The sequence below is a fragment of the Numenius arquata genome, chromosome 5, assembly GCF_964106895.1.
Source record: "Numenius arquata chromosome 5, bNumArq3.hap1.1, whole genome shotgun sequence".
In the NCBI taxonomy this organism is placed as follows: Eukaryota; Metazoa; Chordata; class Aves; order Charadriiformes; family Scolopacidae; genus Numenius; species Numenius arquata.
Genome location: NC_133580.1, coordinates 45581018 through 45602809, shown reverse-complemented (window position 1 = coordinate 45602809; position 21792 = coordinate 45581018). Strand labels below are relative to the sequence as shown.

Here is a 21792-nt window from a genome sequence, read left to right as displayed (position 1 = left end):
CAGAGGTGGAAGCTGCAAAAGGAAGGTTACAACCAGACACAACCTCACAACAGATATCTGCATCAATCTCCACCCCAGCTCTGTACCTGCACAAGTTTCCCCATAGCACACAAAGCAAGATACCAGTGCATTCCCACCATAGCAGTTTTTTCCATACCTGGACAGGAATAAGAGGCTCTTTGTCATCAATGTCAATTAGGACATCGTCCCTGGGCGTGAGGCTTACGTCATCTGCAATCAGAGCAAGCACGAGCATGATGAGGACATGCAGTTGTTAGAAACCCCAAAGCCAAGACACTTTGGGATCAAGCTCCAGGAGCAATCTCAGCCTTGCCCAGAGCCTTCACGCCAGCCAAAGCTCACATTCATGAGGGCTGAACAGCGCGGCCAAGGGACAGCCCATCTCACCAAGCAACCCCAGAGCTAAACTGCTCCTTGGCACCTCCTGGGATTTTTGTATCAGACCTACAGCTGGGCTGAGCTAAAAGCAACACATACAGCGACCCACAGGGCATGTTTGTGCAGCTGGCATGGTCATCATGGCAGCACGTACCTGCATGCTCCTGGGGACTGTCTGACTCCTCTCGGTATGGGTCACAGTAGAAGTCCTCCAGTGAGCGGATGGTGCACTGCCCCACCACAGGCCTTCGGCCAAATGGCCTGTTGTCAATGATTTTGACAATGATGGGGGGGCTGTACAGGCTCTCCTTAGGTAAACGCTGTGGGCAGAGGGGAGGGAGCACGTAACTACGCAGGGCAGGGAGGGCAGTTGCTCTGCACCTCCCCAAAGGGAACCAAGGCTGAGCAGGACAGAATTATATTCTCCATAGGATTCATTTTTTATGGGACCTCCAGAAGTCCTTCCCAACCAGCTTTGCTATGACCCCGTCACTGCAGGGTGGGGACCAGGTCCTCACCACTTCCATGAAGAGCACGCAGACATCAAAGTTGGGATTCTTCTTGACGTTCTTGATGACACAGGACTGCACGAGCTGGCCTCCACACTCCACCAGCAGGCTGGGCGAGGTGATGCTGGCCAGCTGGTAGCTCTTGAGGTTCCTCAGCCCCCAGGCCAGGATCTGAAGGGTGAGGTGAACAGACAGCAAAGACTGAGCCAAAGGCCTGCCTCTGGGTCTCTCACTGAGCTTCTCAGCAGTGGAGGTAAACCTGAAGGTTGGCCCTCCATGAAGGATAGATGAATCAACCATTTAGGACAGGCAGGGCTGGGAGAACACAGGTCGTACAGTAAGTGCTTCTCTGTATGCACCAATACACTAGGTCCACAATTGCTTATCTATTAATGCAGCATCTCTGTTTTGGGCAAATGTCATCCTGGAGTGAAGCAAATTGTTCTTCTGAAAATCGAGTGCAGTCCAGGGCTGTGCTTTGTCCTAGAACTTGACTGCTTGGTGAGACTTGTTTTCTCAGCAAGATAACATTTTTTGACAGACAACCCATGAGCAGAACCAGCTCCCAGCCCTGGTGGGACTCTGTGTTCACAGAGTCTGGCCTGGATCCCATTTCTGGGTCTCATCCTCCCCTTTAGGGACACATGTTTGGAGTGTTATTCTGCGCTCCCCATTACTCACCTCGATGGCCGTGCGCTGCAGGACCGGTTTGATTCCTTGGGGGACCATGTAAATGTTGGGCTCCCGCTGAGGTGGTGGATATGGCAGGTCAGAGTCTGCAGACTGTGGGGAACACAGATGCCAAGGGCACATCAGGTCATGCCACACTGGACATCAACACCATCACCTCCCTCTTCCCACACTGCGTTCCCCGAGAGTCTCCTTCTCTCTGCGAAACTCATCTTCTCCCAGAAGTCTAGGACACCTAGATGGGAGGAGATGAGGGCTGGGAGGGATGAATGTGCTTGCAAACTGTTTCTCTCCCTTTAATCTGGAAAAGATCAAACATCTACTACTGAGAGCAATCCCAGAGCCTTTCCAAGGGAACTGAGAGATCTGCTCTCCATCAAGGCTCAACCTCCTTTAGGGGAGGATGGGATGAAAGAGCATCTATCCCATGCCAGGACTTCAGTGAGATAGTTAAGCAGGGGGATGAGGAGGCAAAGCAGCAGCAAGGGGTTAATTAGTGAAATAGAGCTCCTTGAGTTGGACAGAACGAGATGCTTTGACCAGCTGTTGAAGAGCAGCAGACAGTTTAGTGTGGGCAGCACAATGGGATTAGGGGTTGGCATCGTCTCCCAGTGCAGGAAGGGGTGGTTGTTCATTCATGGCATACAACAGCTCAGCTATAAACCTTATCTGGCAGCTGCCAAGCTTCAGGCTACAGAGCTCAGATAAAGCTGTCTATGCACCATGCATACAGAAGGAGATTTCCTTCAGGGTGAGACCAGATCTAGATGGCAAGTGGGGGATTCAAAATGTGCCTTCACAGAGGAGGAAAGCAGTGAGCCAGACTTCCCCAGCCACTCATAGAGGATGGGCTCTGAGCCCTCCCAGCATTCAGGTTCTTCTTGACCTGCACCTCTGAGTGAGTTCAGAGTCACTAAAAAGGCAGGAATGAAAGCAAAACCTCTAAAAAAGCAACCCTCAACCAAGGGCAGTTGGAACCAGTTTAGGAGACTGGCATTCTTTTCAGGCTGGAGTATTATTGCATTAAATTAAGTGTGCATATGTATTTCAATTATAGGATTGGTTCAGGTTTATATATGTATGTATATAAATGCTGTACGAAGGAATTTTTTCACAGTGGCATGTTAGATATACTAGACGCTCAGCTTTAATTTTCATTGGCAATTCCTGGTGGCTGCTGAATCAAGCTGCTTGTTAGCTGAAGACTTTCAGTAACTCCATTTTGGGGCAGATGTCTGGGCTCCCGTATGAAGCAGACGGTAAACCGGGGCAGGCAGTCCTCCCTCCCATGGTTCATATGCTTGCAGAAATGGTTAGTGCTAGCAGGGAAAGGGAAGGTTATCTGGGAGGTGAGTGCCTAATGAGAAGGGAGAGGTGCAGACCATCCCCAGCATCACTGGGGTGCTCAGCACTTCTGATAACCCACCTACTTACCCAGAGCCTTAATTTAAGGCTGCTCAGACATTGCACCATCAACATGAGCTGGTCCTTCCTTCCTTGGGGTAAAGGACTGAATGGCCCTTGAATAGCTATGCCTAGCTTCTGTTCATGACCCACAGTGCTTAGAGCACATCAAGGTGCCTTGGCATGGACTAAACCAAGACGACCTTCAGTCTGACCTTGTATAGTGACATATGTTCATTTCCAGCTTTAAACGTGCCTAAATTGCATTTAAGTTGCATAATAGAGATGCAGAGCTGGAGAAGCCACCTAGCCCATCTCCAAAACCCAAGGTAGGCTCAAACTCTATACAGCCCCTGTGAGATGGCTGCACAGTCTCTTCACAAAAAAGAAAGGTTTTTCCCTAAGAGAACACCTAATCTTTGCTGATGCAAATACCATGTGTTGCATCTCCTCATTGTAATTTCTGGCAAATCTGTATGGCAAATGGGGAAAGCCTTGGGGAAAGAGCTCCTGCTGGCCCTCCATCCTCCCCAGGTTCAACAGCAGCTTTGAAAGCCAACAGTGCATGCATGGCTCCTAACACTGCAATGTCTTCAGCTAGCAGTAGCCGTTTCTAAGTCCTTCTCAATCCTTGCTGCTCTCCTGGGTGTTTTGCAGTTGTTCTCCTGGGTCTCCGCTGAATGAACGAGCGCTAAAAGTTTCACCAGATGGGACAGAAATGAGTAGTGAGTCCTGGGGATGAGGCAGGAGCAAGAAGGGTTCAGGGTGATAGTGGGGACCAAGCAATACCCAGACACAGCTCTCAACCCAGACACAGCTGGCTGGATGAAGGAGACATCCATGAAATGGCCTGTGGCATCTGCTGGCAGCTGGGATGGTTTCAATGAGACAAGTCAGAGGGAATAAGGGTGGAAGGGAGCTCTGGAGATCATCTAGTCCAATCCCGCCTTTGATACAGGGTTGGAAGAGTGATGAGTGAAAGTCAACACAGGTCAGACCAGCTAAAACAGTGGAAACATCTCCCAGTTTGAGCGCACAGCTGGGCCTTGCTGTTTCAAGGGGGGCTTAAATCCCAGTGCCAAAGGATACTCCCATTTGCACCAAACAGAAATGCAGTAGGAGAAAGTCTGGTGCCAGCCTGGTTGTTCAGATAAATCAGGAGCCTGAATGATGCATATATGGCCTGATTCTCTACAAGGCTTGTTATTTACTGCTAAGGGCACTGGAGACCCCAGGCGGGCATCACTCTTGGATGCAGCCTCAGTGGGCTGGTCTGGATGGGATTCCTGCAGGTCAGGTGGGTCAGGCCAGGCCACATTTGAAGGAGCTGGTCTTTCTGAGAGTCTCTGTTGGGACTTTGCTTGGTTTCTGGGCAAAAGCAGAGGAACAGAGGAGAGTGAAGTGTTTGAGCATAAAAGGTACCCATTGGAGGAGCCCCTCGTAGAACAATGCAGGGGTGCAGAGCTGTGGAGTGCCCCATCCAGAAATGACAGTGACAAGAAATGGAGGAGAAAGAGCAGAGAGATAGTTATGTTTACATGAGTTCACCCATCTCAGCCCACATGGAGCACAAAGATGAACCCCACACCATGAGTAAAAGCTGCTTGTGTGGAAGAAATCCATCTTGCAAAAATGTGTTTATCCCATTCAACCTTTTGTGGAAATGTGGCCAAGCTCTTTGCATGCCTCAGGTCCCTCCTAGCTCATCTCTCAGACTTTGGGATTAACTGCCTCCTAGGGCTACCACAACATTCAAATAGACATGCCCCTTGTTCATCTCCCTGCCTTGGGTTTTACAAGATACCAGCCTACCCTGGCAGCGCTTGGTTCAGCTGGCAATCTGCTCTGTAGGATGCACAAGGTCTGGGTAGCAACTTTGACAGGTTGCCCAAGGAGCAGTTGGGGATCCTGAGGAGACTATTTCATTCAGAGCAACTGGAACAGTCCAGCACATGTCCCAATTTGTAGCGAATTCCCCATGAAAAGTTGCAAACTTTTCAAGGGGGATTTCAGCTGAGGTCCAGTCAAAGGTCAGCCCAGCTTTTTGGCTTTTACAGGCTTTGTTTGGAAGGACTGAACACCAGTAGACCTCATGCATACACATCCTACAAATGTTAAATATTACCCAACATGCCCTGTCTTTGGGAACACTTTGTGGGTTAAGCATGGAACCCATCTACCCTGTCCTGCTGGTGATCACTCATGTTACTAAAATCTTGATGCTATTGACTTGACTCATCTGAAAAGAAGTGGCTGCCCTGTGGAGGCACAATTTTAACAATCTCCAAGATGAAGAGACAACTAAATCTTATAGACTCACCTCATCCAGGCTGGAGGAAAGCTCACTCTGGAGAAGAGAAGGAAAGTACAGAGTTAGAGCAATTCTCATTCATAAGCCCATCCTAGGGCTTATAATTGTAGCTGATAACTGAATAGGAAAAGGATGCTTTCCAAGTTCCTACACACCACCATCCCCAGGTGAAAAAATCAGTGCAGGTAACAAAACCATTTAAAATCCAGCATCAGTTAATGCCTTTGCCCAGATGGGATGCAGGGTATAAAACACACTGGAGCTGATGGGAAGCACAGCCTTTCACAACGGGAATGCTGAAATTATCGTAGGGCAGGAAGGTAATGGTGTGTTTGACACCTGAGGAATTATATCCAGAATGGGGTACATTTGCCCTGATTTGGGAGTCAAACTGAGCTGCCCCGCTTCAGCTCTCTTTGGCAGCAGCTGAAGGAAACTGCCACCTCTACATGGGGATTCCTTCATCCTAAGACAGGATGGACAAATTTCTTGCAGAAGCAGGGCTGCAGAGTCCACTGCAAACCTCTGTAGGAGCAGCTGATGGTGCTGGGACCCAGAAGGTCTGTAGGGGCAGGGGAGGAGACAGTTTGAGGGCCATAGAGTCTAGGAGCTGCAAGCAGAAGAAATGCATTACCTCAAAGCCAGGGATGTGATGGACAGCTGGCTGTGGAGAAAAAACACACACTTTCCATTTGCACTCCTGGTGCTAACTCAGCTTTATCCAGCAGAGAAACATCAGTCCTCCCATAGCCACACGCTGCCGCCCTTCATGCCCAGTCCTGGGCTCCAAAAAGCCTTGACATAAGGGCAAGGCTCTCCCTCTGACAAGGAGGCAGGAGCAGAGCCTCACTTCCACCCAGCTGCTTTTTGCTAGGATCAAATAAAGCCCTTAGAGAGGACCTCCCTTTCCCAGGTCTTTCCCACCCGGTTGAGCAACTCCTGAGGAGGGTGAGGAGGAAGAAGAGGCTGCATGCAGATGATTTGGTGCCCAATCTGGCAGCAGAGACATCCCCTGATTACCGCCCAGCAGCCCCCCACTGGTGCAGCAAGGCTTGTACCCAGCACATCCACCCCTGGCAGCTGCTGCATCATTGTGCTCGGAGCGCAGCATCCCTCCAGGAGCAGAGCTGGGACCTACATCAGAGAGAGGGAGGAGGGAGCTGCAAAGACCCTTGTTCCCAATTAGCACCTCGAGGCTGGGAGGGAGAAACAGGACAGAGAGATTTAGCCTTCCAGTCAATCCACTTTCCCTGGCATAGAGGCACATCTGGGATGCAGCCAGGCGCCACGGCCAGTGGAAAAGCCAGAGACGAGAGAGGCGAGAGGGTGGTATGAGCCGGGGACAGGGAGGGTGGGAAAGCACACGAGAGCACACTGGGGCATGACAAGGAGTCTCTCCCGCCTGGACTGGCTCCGAAGCACAGCCTCCTTCCCCTGTGGCTCGTTACATGAAAGGCCAGCACTGAGCACTGGAGGAGTAACCGCCCACCTCAGCTCTCATAAACCCCCTCCGGAAATTAACTCTGAGCAAAGGCCAGTGATCTGGGGCCAAATGCACCAGGCTCTTCCCGCGGTGTGAAGGTGCCGAGGCTCTGAGCTCAGCACCACAGCCAACCGGGCTGGCAGGACACAAGCAGTGCCTCCCAAACCAGTACCCAGCAGCCCGGGCTTCAGTCCAGCACCAAGTCTCTTCCCTTCAGATCTGCTAAACGCCTCCCACCACACTGCTGCAGTGCAGCCAGCGCTGAGCACCACGGCTGGGTCTGCTGCGAGCAGCCGTCCTGGTGAAACCGAGGACAGGCAGCTGCAGAGCTGCTGAGCCCGGGTGGACATAACTCGGCGCCAAGCAAAGGCTACGTCCTGCTGGGTGTGGAAAGGCTCCAAAGGAAGAAGTTAGCATTCCAATTAGAGACGGGATAAGGTCCGGGGTGAGGAGCTCACCTTCTCCCTCTGAATCAGCTCGAAGGCAGCCAGCAGCTCCCCGACATTTCTGTTCGCCTTGATGACCGGGTGCCAGGAGAGCCGCGGTGAGCGCACCAGGCTGGGCTTGCAAATGCAGCGTCCCATGAACTCATCCGCACCCTGAAAGGCAATCACAGGCATGGGGAGTTTTCTTCCCGCTCCACTTCCCAGCAGAGTCCATCTCCACACACCCAGATCTCAGCCGAGACCCTGTCACTCAAAAATCAGGCTCAATGTCTGAACCATTATGGGACCAGTTCAGAAAAAAAGATGGGTTTGATGCCCATGCAGACACAAGTTTTCAAACTCCTCACTGTAACTACTAGGGCTACAAATGTGCTCTTTCTTATGCACTTTGGCTTAAACAGGAGACGAAATTCCTATGGTATCACACGATTTCCAGAGCAGGACCTCTGAGTATAGCATTAAGTATCAGCAGCTCTTAAAAAGCCCATTCACTGGTCTACAATGGGATCTTCAGTTGCCTTTGCTACTTCTTTCGGAGGAGGGAGGGCAAAAGGGTTCCTGAGAGGTTCCTGAGACATTCCTGAAATGTGTTCTAAGTGCTTTTCACTTATGCACTGCTCTTACACGCAGTCTGCTCTTGTGACAGGCTACAGCCGTTTTTCTAGGAAGGACTCAAGGTTATATCTCACCAGCCCCACAAATGCCATCACTACAAGGCACTTTGGAAACCTTTAGGGAGCTGAGCAAACAACAGTGTATGGTTCCCTACTTGTATGACCGCTTTAAATCTTGTCCCAAGCTTTTTCCATGAGGAAATATGGTTAATTTGGCCACTCTGCAAAATACAGTGTAGATGCAGCTTTGGTAACTAGAGCAGGGCTACCAAGGAAATCAGTAGCAGAGCTGTTTGCTGAATTTTTGTTTTCTGAGTGTCCAGCTCAATGTCTGAGCCACCCAGAGATGTTACAGCATTGCACTCCAGAGGGCAGGAACAGTGCCATGTGTTTGTCCCATCCACTCCAGCACACTCACATCACGAAGGTCCAGATTATGCAAACACACTTACATAGGTGTCGTGGTCATATATTTCCACCACGATGTTGGGAGGGGAGTCAGACACATTCTGGGGGTCCCCAAAGATCTCTATCTCATAGAAGATGAGTGTCTGGTCCCAGGTGGGGTTCAAGGTGTTCTTGATCACCACCGTCTTCTGGCTTTGGTGGAGGAAGGAGACAATAGCATAAGGATCTGCAAGGGATGTTAGATAAGAGGCAAAGGATGAATTAGAGATACCGGTCTAGGACGGAGAAAGCAATTCATAGTCATTCAAGGGCCAACAGGCTGGGCAGGGAAGACTGTGAACAGGTGAAGGAACTGCAGATCTTTTAGAAACAGCAATAGCATTCCCGTCATGTCCCAGGAAACTCTAACTGAGAAGAGAATGAGGCCAAAGTCTCCAGCACTTATCTCCGCACGCCATTTATTCACAGCTCAGGTACTTCCCAAGCTAGATGGGATGTCTGTATGTTTAGCAACCCTGCAAAGGAGTTGTCTTCCACAGACTTGCCCTGTCTCTCTTGAACTCACCACATCTCCAGTGAGAACTCAAAACTGCATGAAGAGCTACCCTCTCATGTTTTTTTTTTCAGTACCCAGCTCCCTCTAACTCCATCTGAGGCTCCCCAGTTCTTGGATTAGGAGAGAAGGAGGAGTCCTCCCCTGCACACCTGCACTGACACTTGGGGTTTTGCCAGTTTCTATCATGCCAACCCGAATACATCTCTTTTTCAAGCTGAAGAGTCTCAGCCTACGGAGTTTTTCCTTACAAAGGGCCAATCTTGTCCCAAAAAGACAAGGCAACCATAACGGTCCACACAATTTAGCTGTATATCTATGCAAAGACCTTCCTTCTTATCCCACAGCAGCCTCCTTTCCTTAAAAACCTTTGATGAAGGATTTTTTTGCAAAAAACCTTTTGGGTATCTAATCTAATGAGACCATGTTAACCAGAGCAACCTTATAGAATCAACGGTTTGGGTTGGAAGGGACCTTAAAGATCATCTAGTCACAACCCCCCTGCCATGAGCAGGGACACCTCCCACTAGACCAGGTTGCTCAAAGCCCCATCCAGCCTGGTCTTGAACACTTCCAGGGATGGGGCATCCACAGCTTCCTCGGACACCCAGTTCCAGTGTCTCACCACTCTCAGAGTAAAGAATTTCTTCCTAATATCTAATCTATGTCTACCCTTTTTCAGTTTAAAACCTTTACTCCTCATCCTATCACTACACTCCCTGCTAAAGAGTCCCTCTTCATCTTTCCTGTATCCTCTGGCTTGGGATAACTCCAGCTGGTGGAGACACTGTGACCTTCCCTGGCCACATCTCCCAGCACTCCACTGCTGTAGGATTAGAAATTTCCTCGCTGTCTGACCTGATCTGTCCTGGCCCAGGTTATCCTCAGGACTCCTCACCCTGTCCACCAGCAGAGAGGTAGCACAAATGGTTCACCTATTGCCCTAAGGTGTGGGGTTTTCTCCCAAAAGATGACTCTGCAAGCACAAGTGTTTCAATGGTGATAACACAGCTGTCTTCCAGCACAGCAGAGACCACAAACTGTTTCCACGATGCAAACAAGTCTTTTCCAGGGAGATGCAGAATGTACCAGCACTGCACACGTGGGTAAGCAGTGCCTTCAGTTCACCCTCTGCTCTCAAGACCAGACCATGAAGAAGGTGACTCCAATGTTACTGTCTCCTTCCTGGGGCCTTTAATATCTCCAGAAGGGACAGGAGCTGAGGATGCAGCCAGCAACCTGCTAGAGTCATCCTCTCAAGCCTTTTGCATGAGCTTTAGTAACCTCCATGTCTTGAAGATTTTGGGTTCCCGGCTCTCCAGATTATCCCACCTGGCCTCCAGGTGTCATACCAGGTGGCTCTGGGTCTCTCTTAGCTGCATTACATCTGCCAGCCCCACGCAGATGTCTCAGGTACTCCAGGGTCTCATCAGACCCCTGTACATAGGCATTGAGCTGGGAACAAGGTGTCTCACCCTTAACTTGGGACAAAGCCAGAGGCTTCTCACTGCGAGGCAGCACCAAATAGTGAGGAGTAGCCTCCCTTAACAACCAAAGCAATTAACACAGGAAGCCTGAGATCAATTAACAACAGAAATGTGAAACCTGAACCCTCTCTAACACCTTCCCTTCCAGACAGCTTCAAAGACCATGTGGCCCAAACCTGCTGTGGATATCCAGCCTGCAGTGGCACTGGACATGGAGACAGGGTGGGCAATGACGGAACCAGGATCAAGGGCTGGGTGAGAGGCTCGAAAAGTGCCATGGGATAAAATTATAAGGCCCTGTGGAGACCGAACACCCTTCATAATCTGATAGCACCTACTCATCCAGGGATGAGACCTCCATGATTGCTGTATCCCACTTGATTTGTTCTAGGTGGAACCCTGAGCTCTGGTTACCTGCAAAGCCCAACCTCCACAGTGGCAGGAGTCATCATGGGCCTTTTTGGAAGGACACAGGCCACCTCCTTCACCTGGCACACAGCACGACACAGATGCACCAGATAGCATATGGGGATCCACCAGCATGCAGTGGGGTACCACCCAGATCAGTCCAAAGCCAGTCCCAAGACACCTACTGGCAGCAACCTTTAGTGCTTGGCACAGCACAAACCCCCCCAGTCCCAGAAGGGGTCTCCCCACTCTGCAAAACAGCGTGCACACACCAACACCAGCAACGTCAGGAGACTATGAGCTTATGTTGGGGGAAAAAGATGTCCTGCCTACCCTGGAGATGGAGGAGCATCCCCCAAACACCTGAATGTGGGGAGCTGGCTGAGCAGGGCAGCATCCCCCACAGTCCTTCCCCTCTTCCAGGGATGGGCGTGGGGGAAGGGGGTTGTATTTTCTTTCTTGGCATCCGGACCGCAGCAGACGTGTTTAATGAGCCGGGGCTGTTTGCGAGGTGGCCGGCTGGAGAGAGCACTATTCACGCTGGGAAGAACCTTTTCCACTTACGCGCTTTTTTCCAGTAAGAGGAAAGCAGAATGCGTTACAATAAACAAAAAAACCATGGATTTGGATTTGCTTTTTTGCTCTTTTTTTTTTTTTCCCTCTTCTTCTTTTTAAAGGAGGCCTCCATAAAGCCCCTTTGTTTAGACCCTCGTGTGCACAGAAGGTTTATTTTTATAACTGTGTAAAGCCCCCTTAATGAACTCCTTTATGCTTTGTTAAGGCAGCAGAGATCACAATTCCACATTGTGGCATGTTGTTACTCATGTTGTCCTTGGCTGGGTTTTTCCAAAGGAAGGGACTCCCCTCCCCGCTCCGCCGATCGGGGCCATGAGATCACCTCGGTCCCCACCACTTCGAACAACAAACCCTTTGTGGAGGCAGAGGGGAGACAAGACCTCGGTGGGTGCAGACACTGGGTGATTGTTTGGGTGCTCTGCACATCTCCAGGGCATTTCTGTCCACCCCCTCAAGCCCTTCTGCTTCAAAACACTTTGGGAAGCAGGAGACCTTTGGGACTGTGGTCCTGCTGCCTGCCATGGTGATGCCTGGCTGTGCCTGCAGGCTGCTCCTCGCTGCAGGTCCCCAAGCCGCACCACTTCTGCAGGCTGCCTCTGTATCCCATCCAAGATCCTTCACTTCCATGCCACTGCAAATCCCCATGCCAGACAATCAGTGACAGTTTTAGAGGGATGCTGGATGTGTCCTGCCTGCAGGCATTGCTGCTGAGGGATGTGGGTGCTCCAGGGATACCTGCCCCGGGACCTGCTCACATCTCAGATGAGGCCCCTGCCACAGGGCAGTGAACTGATGGGAGATTTTTTGCGTTGCCCCAGCTCCAGCTCTGAGTCAGAGGCAAACAGAAGCGTCTCCACTGTCCTGCTTTCCCACCTCAAAATGACACTCCAAAGCATTAACGGGTGTGGGCAAAGGCAGCTTTGGTCACAAGCACCAAAGAGGCTCAGGGCCACCTGTCTGGGATGGCCCACCCCATTGGGAAGTGGATGTGGGACACACCAGCTGGTGGGGGGCAGGTCCTTGCTCAGGTCAAACATGAAGGACCATTCCTGGCATGCCTTCCACATACCCCCACAGCCACGCTTCAGCCTCTGCTACAAATGAAACGCTCCTAAAGCCAAACCACCTACACCCAAGCACCCTTCAGCACTGAACGATAACAGACCTGCCCAAAGGATAAAGCATATATCTTATTCTAGCTTCATTTCCTAATCCAGAAAACATAAGCTCAAGCCCGGGACATCCCAACCACATCAGCTCAAGTCTGGCAATTTCAGAAGTGCCTGAAGCTGTACTGGGGATGCGCTGATCTGCAGGACATGGAAAGCTCCTCACTCAAAGACCAGGACACCCTTTTCTCCACGTGGGATCAAACTTTTTTCCATGAAAGGGCTTTTTTTACAGTCCTGTCTGAAGTATGCCTGGTTCAGGCATCAGCTTCATCAAGGAATACCCCCGTCATTGCCTCCCATCCCCCCTGCAAAGTTTCCAGATGGAGAGCAGAGGAGCAGAAGCTCAATTTAATGTTCAGTCATGAAAACAAATATGAACTGTTTTACATATTTGTCACTGTTAGGTATTTTCCTTTCCAACCATATTTTCAATCAATTCTTTCATTCCTAATAAACGGAGTCTCCCTTCTTCAGTCTTGATCCCTTACCCAAACCACAGGACAAATCCTCTCCATGAACCCCACACCCAGGAGGCTGCTGCCCACCTGCCCTGCAAAGGCAGGCAAGAGGCTGGCCAGGATTCAACCAGCTGGGAGCAAGCTGGGTGCCGAGGGCACATACATCCAAGCAGAAACTTCATGAGGACTCGGAAGAAGGTGCCTGTCTGCTCCGAGGTCCTAATTACATCCTTGCACTCTTTTTCATTTTTCTGAGCATATCTCATGGAGGTTTCTGCCCTGTGCTCCATCATCTCGACACCAGCCCAGAGCCCTCCGTCTTGCCTGAAATCCCAGAGCTCACACGCTGCATGGGGGGATGGCTTGAGGCAGTGTGCCATGGTAAACATCCCTGCCTTCCCCTCCATTTTTATTTGTCATGCCCCTGGGCCGTCTGCTACCCAGCCTTGCCACCAGCTTTCAGCATCACCTCAGGTCTGGGAGAAGGAGCTATTAGCAAAGGAAACAGCTCTGACTCACGGCTGACCTGGGTAACTTGTGGTTTCTGGTTGGTTTCTCACATAAGAGTTCTTGAAACTCTGATTTTTTTTGCTGATGGGAAATCAAGCTACCAGGCTGCTTGCCTCGGGAAAGCCTCATGCCACTGTCTTTTGTTGTATGGCTGCTGAATACCCCCATGTAACATCAATAAATACCCCAAACACATGGACATGGGCTTCTGGGCTTACCTGAAAAGCTGTCCTTATCCATGGCGATCAGATCCCGAGCTTGGTACATGTAGCAGCGGAGATGGTATCTGTTCCCACCTGTACAGAGGAATCAGAAACAATTAAGAGATGAGTCCAGGGATAAATGTAAGGAAATAGCTGAGTTTTAATCAGCTCCAGGCTGGTGTCTGAGGACAGCTTGGCTTAATCCTTGAGAGCACCGAGCGTGTTCATGTTCCCAGGAGGACAACCCCATACTCCATCCTTGCCCACCCCACCCCTTTCCATCCACCTGCACTCAAGGTGAGCAAGAGGAAGAGGATGGGAAATGCTCAGCTACGGGGTCCCCGCAGCAGAGACCCTATGCCAGAACTCACTTCAAGGGAATTTCACCCTCCCTGCCAACCCTCAGGGCCTTACAGTCAAATATGCATGAAATGGTGGGTCTGTTGACACCAAAACTGAGGGTGGAGACGGATTTGCCATCATCGCTCTTGTCATCTGTCACTCCCCCCTGCAAGAGAAAGCAAGGCAAGGTCAGTCATGCCAGGACACCCTCTGCAGCTGGGGTTCCCCGTGGGATGGGGTCCTCCTGGGTATTATCCACACGAGTGTACAGGAGGACTTTGGGACTCCCCATGGAGGGACTCTCAGGCTCTTCTGCCCCAGGAGGGCAGAGAGGACACAGCTCTTGGTCCATGCTGTGCTGGGAGGGAACAGGACACAACAACAAAAGGAGCCCTATGCTCACCAATTCACATTCCACCTCCCAGCATCTCACCAGCATGGAAAAGCCTTTACATAAAGTTTGTCATTCTTGGAGCAGTAGTTAGTAGTTAAAGCAATTTCACTAAGTCCCCTTGCGAGCAAAATTAATGGAGCATAAACTTTTCAAACAGTGATACAGACGGTGGCAAATGCAGGCAAATGCCCCATTCGCCGCCCAGGGGGAGCCTCAGTCAACCCTACTCATCACCCTTCCCTCTTCTTGTGTTAGTCTGTGAAAGCCGGCCTTTTATCACCTCCTAATTGCCACGTTCTGGCTTGAAATATTTAGTTGCAGGAAAAGGAGCCTAAAGGTAACTTCCTGGAGAGTGTAAATCTGATCTTTAAATATTTTTCAATTATCAAATGCTAGGGAGAGACAGGAGGGGTGTTTAAAGAATAAAGGAAAAGAAAGAAGGAAAACAGGAAAAAGAAAAAAAAAATGGGTCTGGGATAGGAGTTTCCAAAGCCCAGATCCCCCAAAACCCAAAAACGTATCAGGAGCTTAGGTGTCCAGAGAGCCCTCCTTGCCTTTCCAGGCAGGAATCGCTATTACCATGACATTGTCTGCAGAGGAAGCCCTGGGGTTTGCACCATATTTACAGCGGTCAGGTCACGCCGAGAGTTTGCAAGAGCTGCCTTCCCTTCCTCGCCCCACTCCCCGCAGGAGCTGAATAGGTCCTCATTTATTTTTGTGACCTTTCTGCCCAGCAGAACACCAGTCCCCCACCCTGACCTGCACCCTCTGACGGCCTGGGGAAGGGCACATGGAGGAGACCAGGAGCCGAGACACGCAGGGATTGCTCTCTCAAGCCCTCAGCAGGGTCTTGGGAACACCCCCCAGTCTGTCCATCACAGGGAAGGGGGAACTCCTCACACCCCAAACCACCATGGAAGGCACGCCTTGGAGAGGGCAAGTTGGAAGACGCTCTTGCTCAGGACTATATTTTGCCCTTTGTGGTCTCCATGCAGGTTGGAGTACCACCATGATCTCTTCCCTTCACCTTGTCCCCATGGGGTTCCCAGTTGCTGGGTCCTGCAGCAGGAGCCCAAGCACAGGTGCCACGGTGCAACGTAGCAGCCATCGGGCTTTGCCACGCTTGGTGCAGCCAGTTGGTAGTTTGGGCACCAAGCTACAGCACCAGTGTCCTCTACCCTGGCCAAACCCCAGTGGCACTACCTGCCTACCCTGGCTGTCATCCTCCTCCTTTAACTCATGTCCCTGCTCTTCTCCTGCCTAGGGAGTGGTGGTTCAATTGCACTTGGTGCAGACCCAAAGCTGGGATGTAAGCACTGTCAGAAACAGGCAAGATTTTCCAGCCTGGCGAGGAAAACCCAAAGCTCTCCATCAACCAAAGGTTTCCCTCAGTTGATTTTTGGACAAGGATGGGAGGAAATGGGGCTTGCAGGGTGGGAGGGCAGCTCACAGCTCCAGGGCAAAGCCACTGGGCTTTCCATCAGAAACCAGAGACATCCTTGATCTGCAGAACTCAGCTCTAGGCTTCCAAGAAATCAGACCAAGGGCAGAGAGGTGCCTGGGGACCACACTGTGTCCTGCAATCCTTCTCTTTTAATAACTGCCAGTGACAAGCGAGCTGCCAAATGGCAGGTCCCAAAAAAGCTGGGACACACTGTCACAGAGAGGGAAACCCTGGAACAAGCTGATATGATGGAGGTGATGGCCAAGCCAGCAAGCCCAAGGTAAATGAAGGCTGTCCAGCTTATAAGGGGGGGGATGCACAGGTGAAATACAGGCAAAAAGAGAGGAAATGACAGGACAGTGCTGCAAGCAGTGGTGTTATGCTTGCTCCACATTTCAGGTATGGTAGGGAGTGCTAAAAGCCTTCTGCACCACCAACTTCTTGGTCTCAAGCACCCCATTAGTCAGCTGGGACCCATCGCAAGAAGCAATAAGTGCCAGGCACTTTGTGGGTGTCCCCAGGGATGGAAAGAGATGCCAAGTCACAGGCAATGGAGAAGGCAGGGTGGTCATGGTGAGGGCAAAGCGGCTCGTGGATGGGAATCTTTGCCCAGGACACTTGTGGGCTCACCACGGGTCTACTTTCCTAAGCAGAGCCCTGCTTTGAGCCGTCTGGGGACTCTCCCAAGATGTGGGTGACTGCAGAAAAGCTCCAAGGACTGCTGAGAAAACAGCACACCAGGAAGGAAAGAGCCACCATGTTGGAGAGTCCACGGCTGGGGGCAGCAGGAGGGAGCAGGTGAATCAGTGGGAAAGTAACATCTGAGGCAGCTCAGCCCACCCCAACGGGGCACCCCAAATCCATCAGGCTAATAGCATCCAAGGCAGCCGAAACCCAGTGCCACGTGGCAGCACCACGAGCCCTCGCAGCAGCATGTGGCCCGGCTTTGGGCAGCACCACCCTGCCAGCAGCCACACTGCCTGGCCCCGACACTGCTCCCCATGGGATGGGGGATCGGGGAAAGTCCCTCCCCATTGTCTGGGGTCAGGGGAAGGATAGAACGTGTGTGAGCAGCGAAACCAAAGTCTCTTAGCAAAAGCAGGAGTGAGCACGTGCTTGGGGAGAGCGAGCATGCACAAAAGAAATCATGCACGCGTGTGCACGCAACCCCCCCGGCTCTTCCCACTGCAGAGAGCTGGGCTGGACGGGAGCAGACACTCATACTCCATGGGGTCCATCTGAACAGATGCTGAGCTCACCCTGCAAAGGTGCTGAGCCCCACGCATGGCCTTGAGGATGCAGCTGCTCAGCGCCACAGGGGAACCACTGTCAGAGTGGGATTTTTTGGGAAAGCCTCCGCCAAGGAGTCCCCAGCTCCTGCCTCAGCAGGTGAACAACCTGCTGGGGCTCAGCTTTCCAGCTGCTCCCGGCTCTGGGTCACCCTGACCCCAAGATGTTGGGGTTCAGCCTGTCTTAACAGCAACAGTTGCTCAGTTTGGTAAGGCCAGAGCGGTGCACACTGAGCATCCCCGGGAAGAGGGAGGCCCAGAAACCCTGAGCACCATGCACACACTCCTGCATCCAAGACACATTCCTTCTGGTCATGTTTGGTATTATCTTCCTGTTGGAAAGCAATCCTTTCAAATAGCTCAGGGAATTAGCACTTGGGGTGTTGGCTTGCTCTTTCTGAGTTTGTATTTTAATCCTCCCTCGGCTTTGGTTCCCCTGCACTGCTGTGTGGCTCCTTGGCTGGATGGACTCTGGGAAACCCATGTCACAACCACAAAATTGCACAAATGCCTTTCACGGAGTAGACAGCAGATAACAGGAACGGGACAGAGCAGACAGGAGGGGCTTCAGGAGGCTCTGGCAGCTGGTAGCTTGCCAGTGGCAGCCCTGGCCCCAGACCTGGGTAAAATCTGAGCTGGGGGATGCTCCAGGCTCCCTTTCCTAACAGCATCTTTATTCTGCTTCAGTGCGATCAGAGCTGGAAGCAGCAGACCAAACTCCAGCTGCTGCCCCATCCAGGGGTTCTTATCAGACACTGCTTCCCTGACACCTCGGACTTCAAAAGCTACCTCCCTCTGCCTGTGTTAAAAAAAAGCATTGGAAATAGATATAGTGAAAAATCAGTGCTCACCCTTCCCAGCCCTCAGCACCCACTTGTATTTTCCCATCCTCAGCTCCATTTCAGCCCACCACCCTGATCCCAGCTCTGCAGCATCACACCAAGTCCCTCCATCCACTTGTGCCTCCAGTGGATGGAGGGGTCAACCTTGTGCAGGTCTGGAGGGTCTGGGGTTACTGGATGGGAGATGCTATGTAAATTTAGGTATTATTTTGGGATGGAGCATCCTGGAAAAATACACAAGTCATTCAAGTGAGAGAGGAGAACTGGAAAGGCATGAAGCTGCAAAACCAGAAAGTATGACAAGATCATTTATAAAGCAATCCACAGAAAACCAAGCAACCACAGAAAATGCAGCCAGTAACCCTAAAATATGAGGCCACAGAGGCAAGCCAGAGTGACCTACTGTAGAGGGGAATTCAGTGAGTAGAGCCCAAAGGCGGGCTGGTCCTGCACCCGCCGGGCTACCAAGAGCTGGAGCCAGGGCTGGGGAGGGATTCACCTGCCGCTCTCCTAGGCTGCTCCCTCCCAAGCTGTCACCCTGCAGGGACAGCATCCCCAAAATCTCCATGCCTGAAGAAAATACTACTCCTTGATAGGCGGCATAGCCCTGCCCAGGTAATGGTTCAACTCCCGGGAGCAACACAGTCCTACAGCAAAGGGACCTGGTGCTCCCCCACTGACACTTAGGGCAGTGTTTGCTGGGGAAGGGGGGAGAGGGAAAAGCAAGACAAGGTTGGAAGGGGAAGCCCCAGCAGCCTGGGGTAGGTTGGGGTTCAGCAGCACATCTCTAACACCAGAGGACACTTAAATCAACCAGGGACACCCTGCCACTACATCAGTATCACCAGGAGCAAAGCAAGCAGTGGCTCCCAGGCACATTGACACATTGCCGTTTTAATGGGGCTTTTTTCTCCTCTTCCTTTTTGCTTCAGCCTCTGCCCCACACACATGGGGAGGGAGTTTCCTCCCTGGGTCTCACCCACATCTCCTGATGCCCCCAGCAGACAGGTCTGTCAGCCCCCCCTTCCCCAGCACAGCAGCCAAACTCACAAACCCATTTAATTTGCGGGCTAGTGAAGGCGAAACAAGGGCTTGACTGAGCCCTTGGAAAACTGCACAACCAAGCCGAGAGCCAAGGCAGCCCCATCAGACGTCACAAGCCCCCCAGAACCAGAGAAAGGGCACAGGGGGTTCCTGCACAGTCCCATGGGCACACACACACACACGTGTGCATGGACATACACCCCATGTTATAGGGTTTTCCAGATAAATCCTCCTCGACGCCTCTGCCAAGATGCAGTGCGATGAAGCGCCTGATTGAAAAGCACATCAACAAGCCCCAGGGTGAGGGGGGAGAAGCCAGTGTCCCACCGGCAGCCCTGGGGGTGGGCGGAAGCTGGGACCCTCCTGGATGGGGCCAGCATGAGCTCAGGGCTGATGTATGTGAATGCCATGGAGCTGCTTGTGTCCCAAAGGGGCTGCTGGGTTCAAATGCTGGATGGAGGGGAGCACAGAGCAAAGAAAGAGGGGGGAAAAAAGCCAAATGGGGGAAAAAAAAAAAAAAAGCCCTATAATAGGGTCTTTGTGCTGCTGTGGTTGGTTCTTACTTAGTTATTGGAAAAGCCAAAGGATTATGAAATCCAGTGTATTAAGAAAGCCAAAATATTAGTTAAACAAGCGGCAGCGGGTCCAGGCAGCAGATAACAAGCAGCAGATAACGAACTTTGCTCCATGTCCACTCCCTGGGATGAGACAGAAGGGTGGGAGCAGACCCAACAAGGCTCCCCCTCCCAGGCAGCAATTTTGGGGGGGGGAAAGGTGGGTACCTACCAGGGCCCCCTCCAAGGCGAAGACAGCAGCAGCCCCAGTGCGCTCCAGGGGCTCCATCCTGCGCCTCCAGCGGCGGCGGCGGAAGGTGTCCGTCCGGCGATGTTTCAGGTGGAAGCGCCAGCCGAAGAGCGAGGCGTACTCCCAGCCCTCCCCGTCCAGCTCCTCCTGCTTGTGCTGCCGGGCAGGGACACGTTGGGGGTCAGGAGGAGGTTCGGCCCCACCGCCCTACAGCCCCTCTGCAGGTGACAACTGCACAGCCAAGGGGCAAAGCTGACTATGCATGGGACTCTCCAGGGGTGGGGTGGTGCCCACCCAAACCTGGGTCCAGGCTCTTTGAGTTGTTGCCTGCTACAGGTGTCCCACCCCATGTCCTCCCCGTACCTCTCTAGCTTAGCTGGGCATTCAGCCCTTTGACCAGCCCCTGGGGTGAACCCCATTTTGAGAAGGGTCTCGGTGGGCTGGGGGATGCCTGTGCTGAGCAAGGAGGGGGGCAAAGACTTCCCAGGCCTGTGTAGCACCAGCATCTCCCTCTTCCCAGCCTGCCCTCCACTTTGCCACCACCTCTGATCTCTCACAAGGCCAGCACAGCTCTGCCACCATGGGACCCTGGAGCATCAGTCACAAGCCCATGAAGTCTTTTTCTCCCCAGAGTTGTGTCACCTCTCTGTGACACTTGCAACCCTTTGGCAAATGGGGTGACAGTGGTTCCCTATGCCTTCCAGCCACAGTTATCTAGAAAATGTGCTGGTAAGGGAGGAACGTATCTTAGGGAACTTGCTGGGGGGAGGGAAGAGCAGCAGCGTTGTGGTGGCATTTCCAGTCCAATTGCACCACCTAGAGGAAAGCAGGACTGGGACAGGGGACAGACTGAGGAGCTCTGCCAGCCCCAGTCCCCTCAGCTGCTTCATGGCACTGACCCACCCAGCCCAACCAAGCGCTCCTGGAGTGGTCCACCTCTGGGAGATGGTAACCCCCATGGTTAAAACCACAGAGGCTGCTGCCTGCTCCAGCACGGAGAACAGGAACACCAGGCTCCAAAGCACAGCAGGTCTCTGCAGAAGGCCAAGCACCTCCGCATGGAGACAGGGACACATCCCCGACCCACTCTCACCCTCTTCTCCTCAACCCCTCTCCTACCTTCCTCATGGCCTCCATCTGTGCAAGGTCCCTCCGGCGGAGCCGCACCCAGCGCCGTCGCCGGTTGGTGTGGTACATCTTCTCAGCTGGCACCCAGGCCTTGGGCTTGCGGTCTGGCGGGATGGTGATGCCATACTCCCAGCCTTGGAGAGAAACGGACAGCTAGGTGAAGCAAGGAGAAGAGCCTCCACTTTGTCTCCCCCCAGGGACTTCTCTTCATATATGTCCAGGTTGGAACAGCTTTAATTTAATAAACAGCAAAGGTTTGTCCAGACACAACACAGTTTCCCAGTTTGCTGGTCCACACAGATAAAGACCTATTCATGCTGCTACCAAATGGACGTGTCCCACTGTGAAGGCCCAGGTGATGGACTCACGGTGTCCCAGCAGCTCTTGGCTCAAAGTCACAGCTTGGGGACGCTCCTCTCTGTCCTTCCTTCCTCAGGCAACCCCAATGCTTGTGACCATCTTAGTTGCTCTCTTGCCTGAGGTTTTCAATCTCTCCTTCACCAGGAGACAGGTAAGACCTTCCAGAAGAAGAGCCTGTCCTTTCCCCAGCGGCAAGGAAAGCGCTGCCTTTGTGACTGCCCACACCACAGCCACTCTCCTCCTGAAGCCAGCAGGACAGCTCAAACAGCCACAAAGGGGATGTTATCATCCCTGATGCTGGATGGGACCGTGGAAGGAAACACCACAATGGCCAGAGTGAAGGGGATGAAAAACAGGACAGTTGCCCAAAACTGCTTTCTGATACCTTTCTCATCCACAGCTCTGTTGAGGTCTGTGTCCCACTCCACATCTTCCCATTTCCAGCCTGGAGGACACTCAATCTCATCCTTATGCAGGACTTTCTCCCCGTTCTGTGGGACACAGAGGTGTTTTC

General features: G+C 52.1%; 1 protein-coding gene across 4 annotated transcripts in view; it reads right to left on the bottom strand.

Annotated features, from left to right (window-relative positions):
* DYSF (dysferlin) overlaps nt 1-21792 on the bottom strand; it is a 105242-nt gene that overhangs the window by 55981 nt on the left and 27469 nt on the right. For all 4 annotated transcript variants that reach the window (XM_074148316.1, XM_074148319.1, XM_074148315.1 and 1 more), the window contains exons 27-39: nt 21664-21769; nt 20910-21052; nt 19773-19946; nt 14046-14139; nt 13647-13724; nt 8309-8490; nt 7255-7395; nt 5943-5977; nt 5323-5347; nt 1590-1691; nt 918-1079; nt 554-719; nt 158-231 (exon numbers count right to left, since the gene is read on the bottom strand). In XM_074148316.1, the coding sequence (XP_074004417.1) occupies nt 158-231; nt 554-719; nt 918-1079; nt 1590-1691; nt 5323-5347; nt 5943-5977; nt 7255-7395; nt 8309-8490; nt 13647-13724; nt 14046-14139; nt 19773-19946; nt 20910-21052; nt 21664-21769 (1482 nt within the window). The remainder of the gene's footprint in view (nt 1-157; nt 232-553; nt 720-917; nt 1080-1589; nt 1692-5322; nt 5348-5942; nt 5978-7254; nt 7396-8308; nt 8491-13646; nt 13725-14045; nt 14140-19772; nt 19947-20909; nt 21053-21663; nt 21770-21792) is intronic.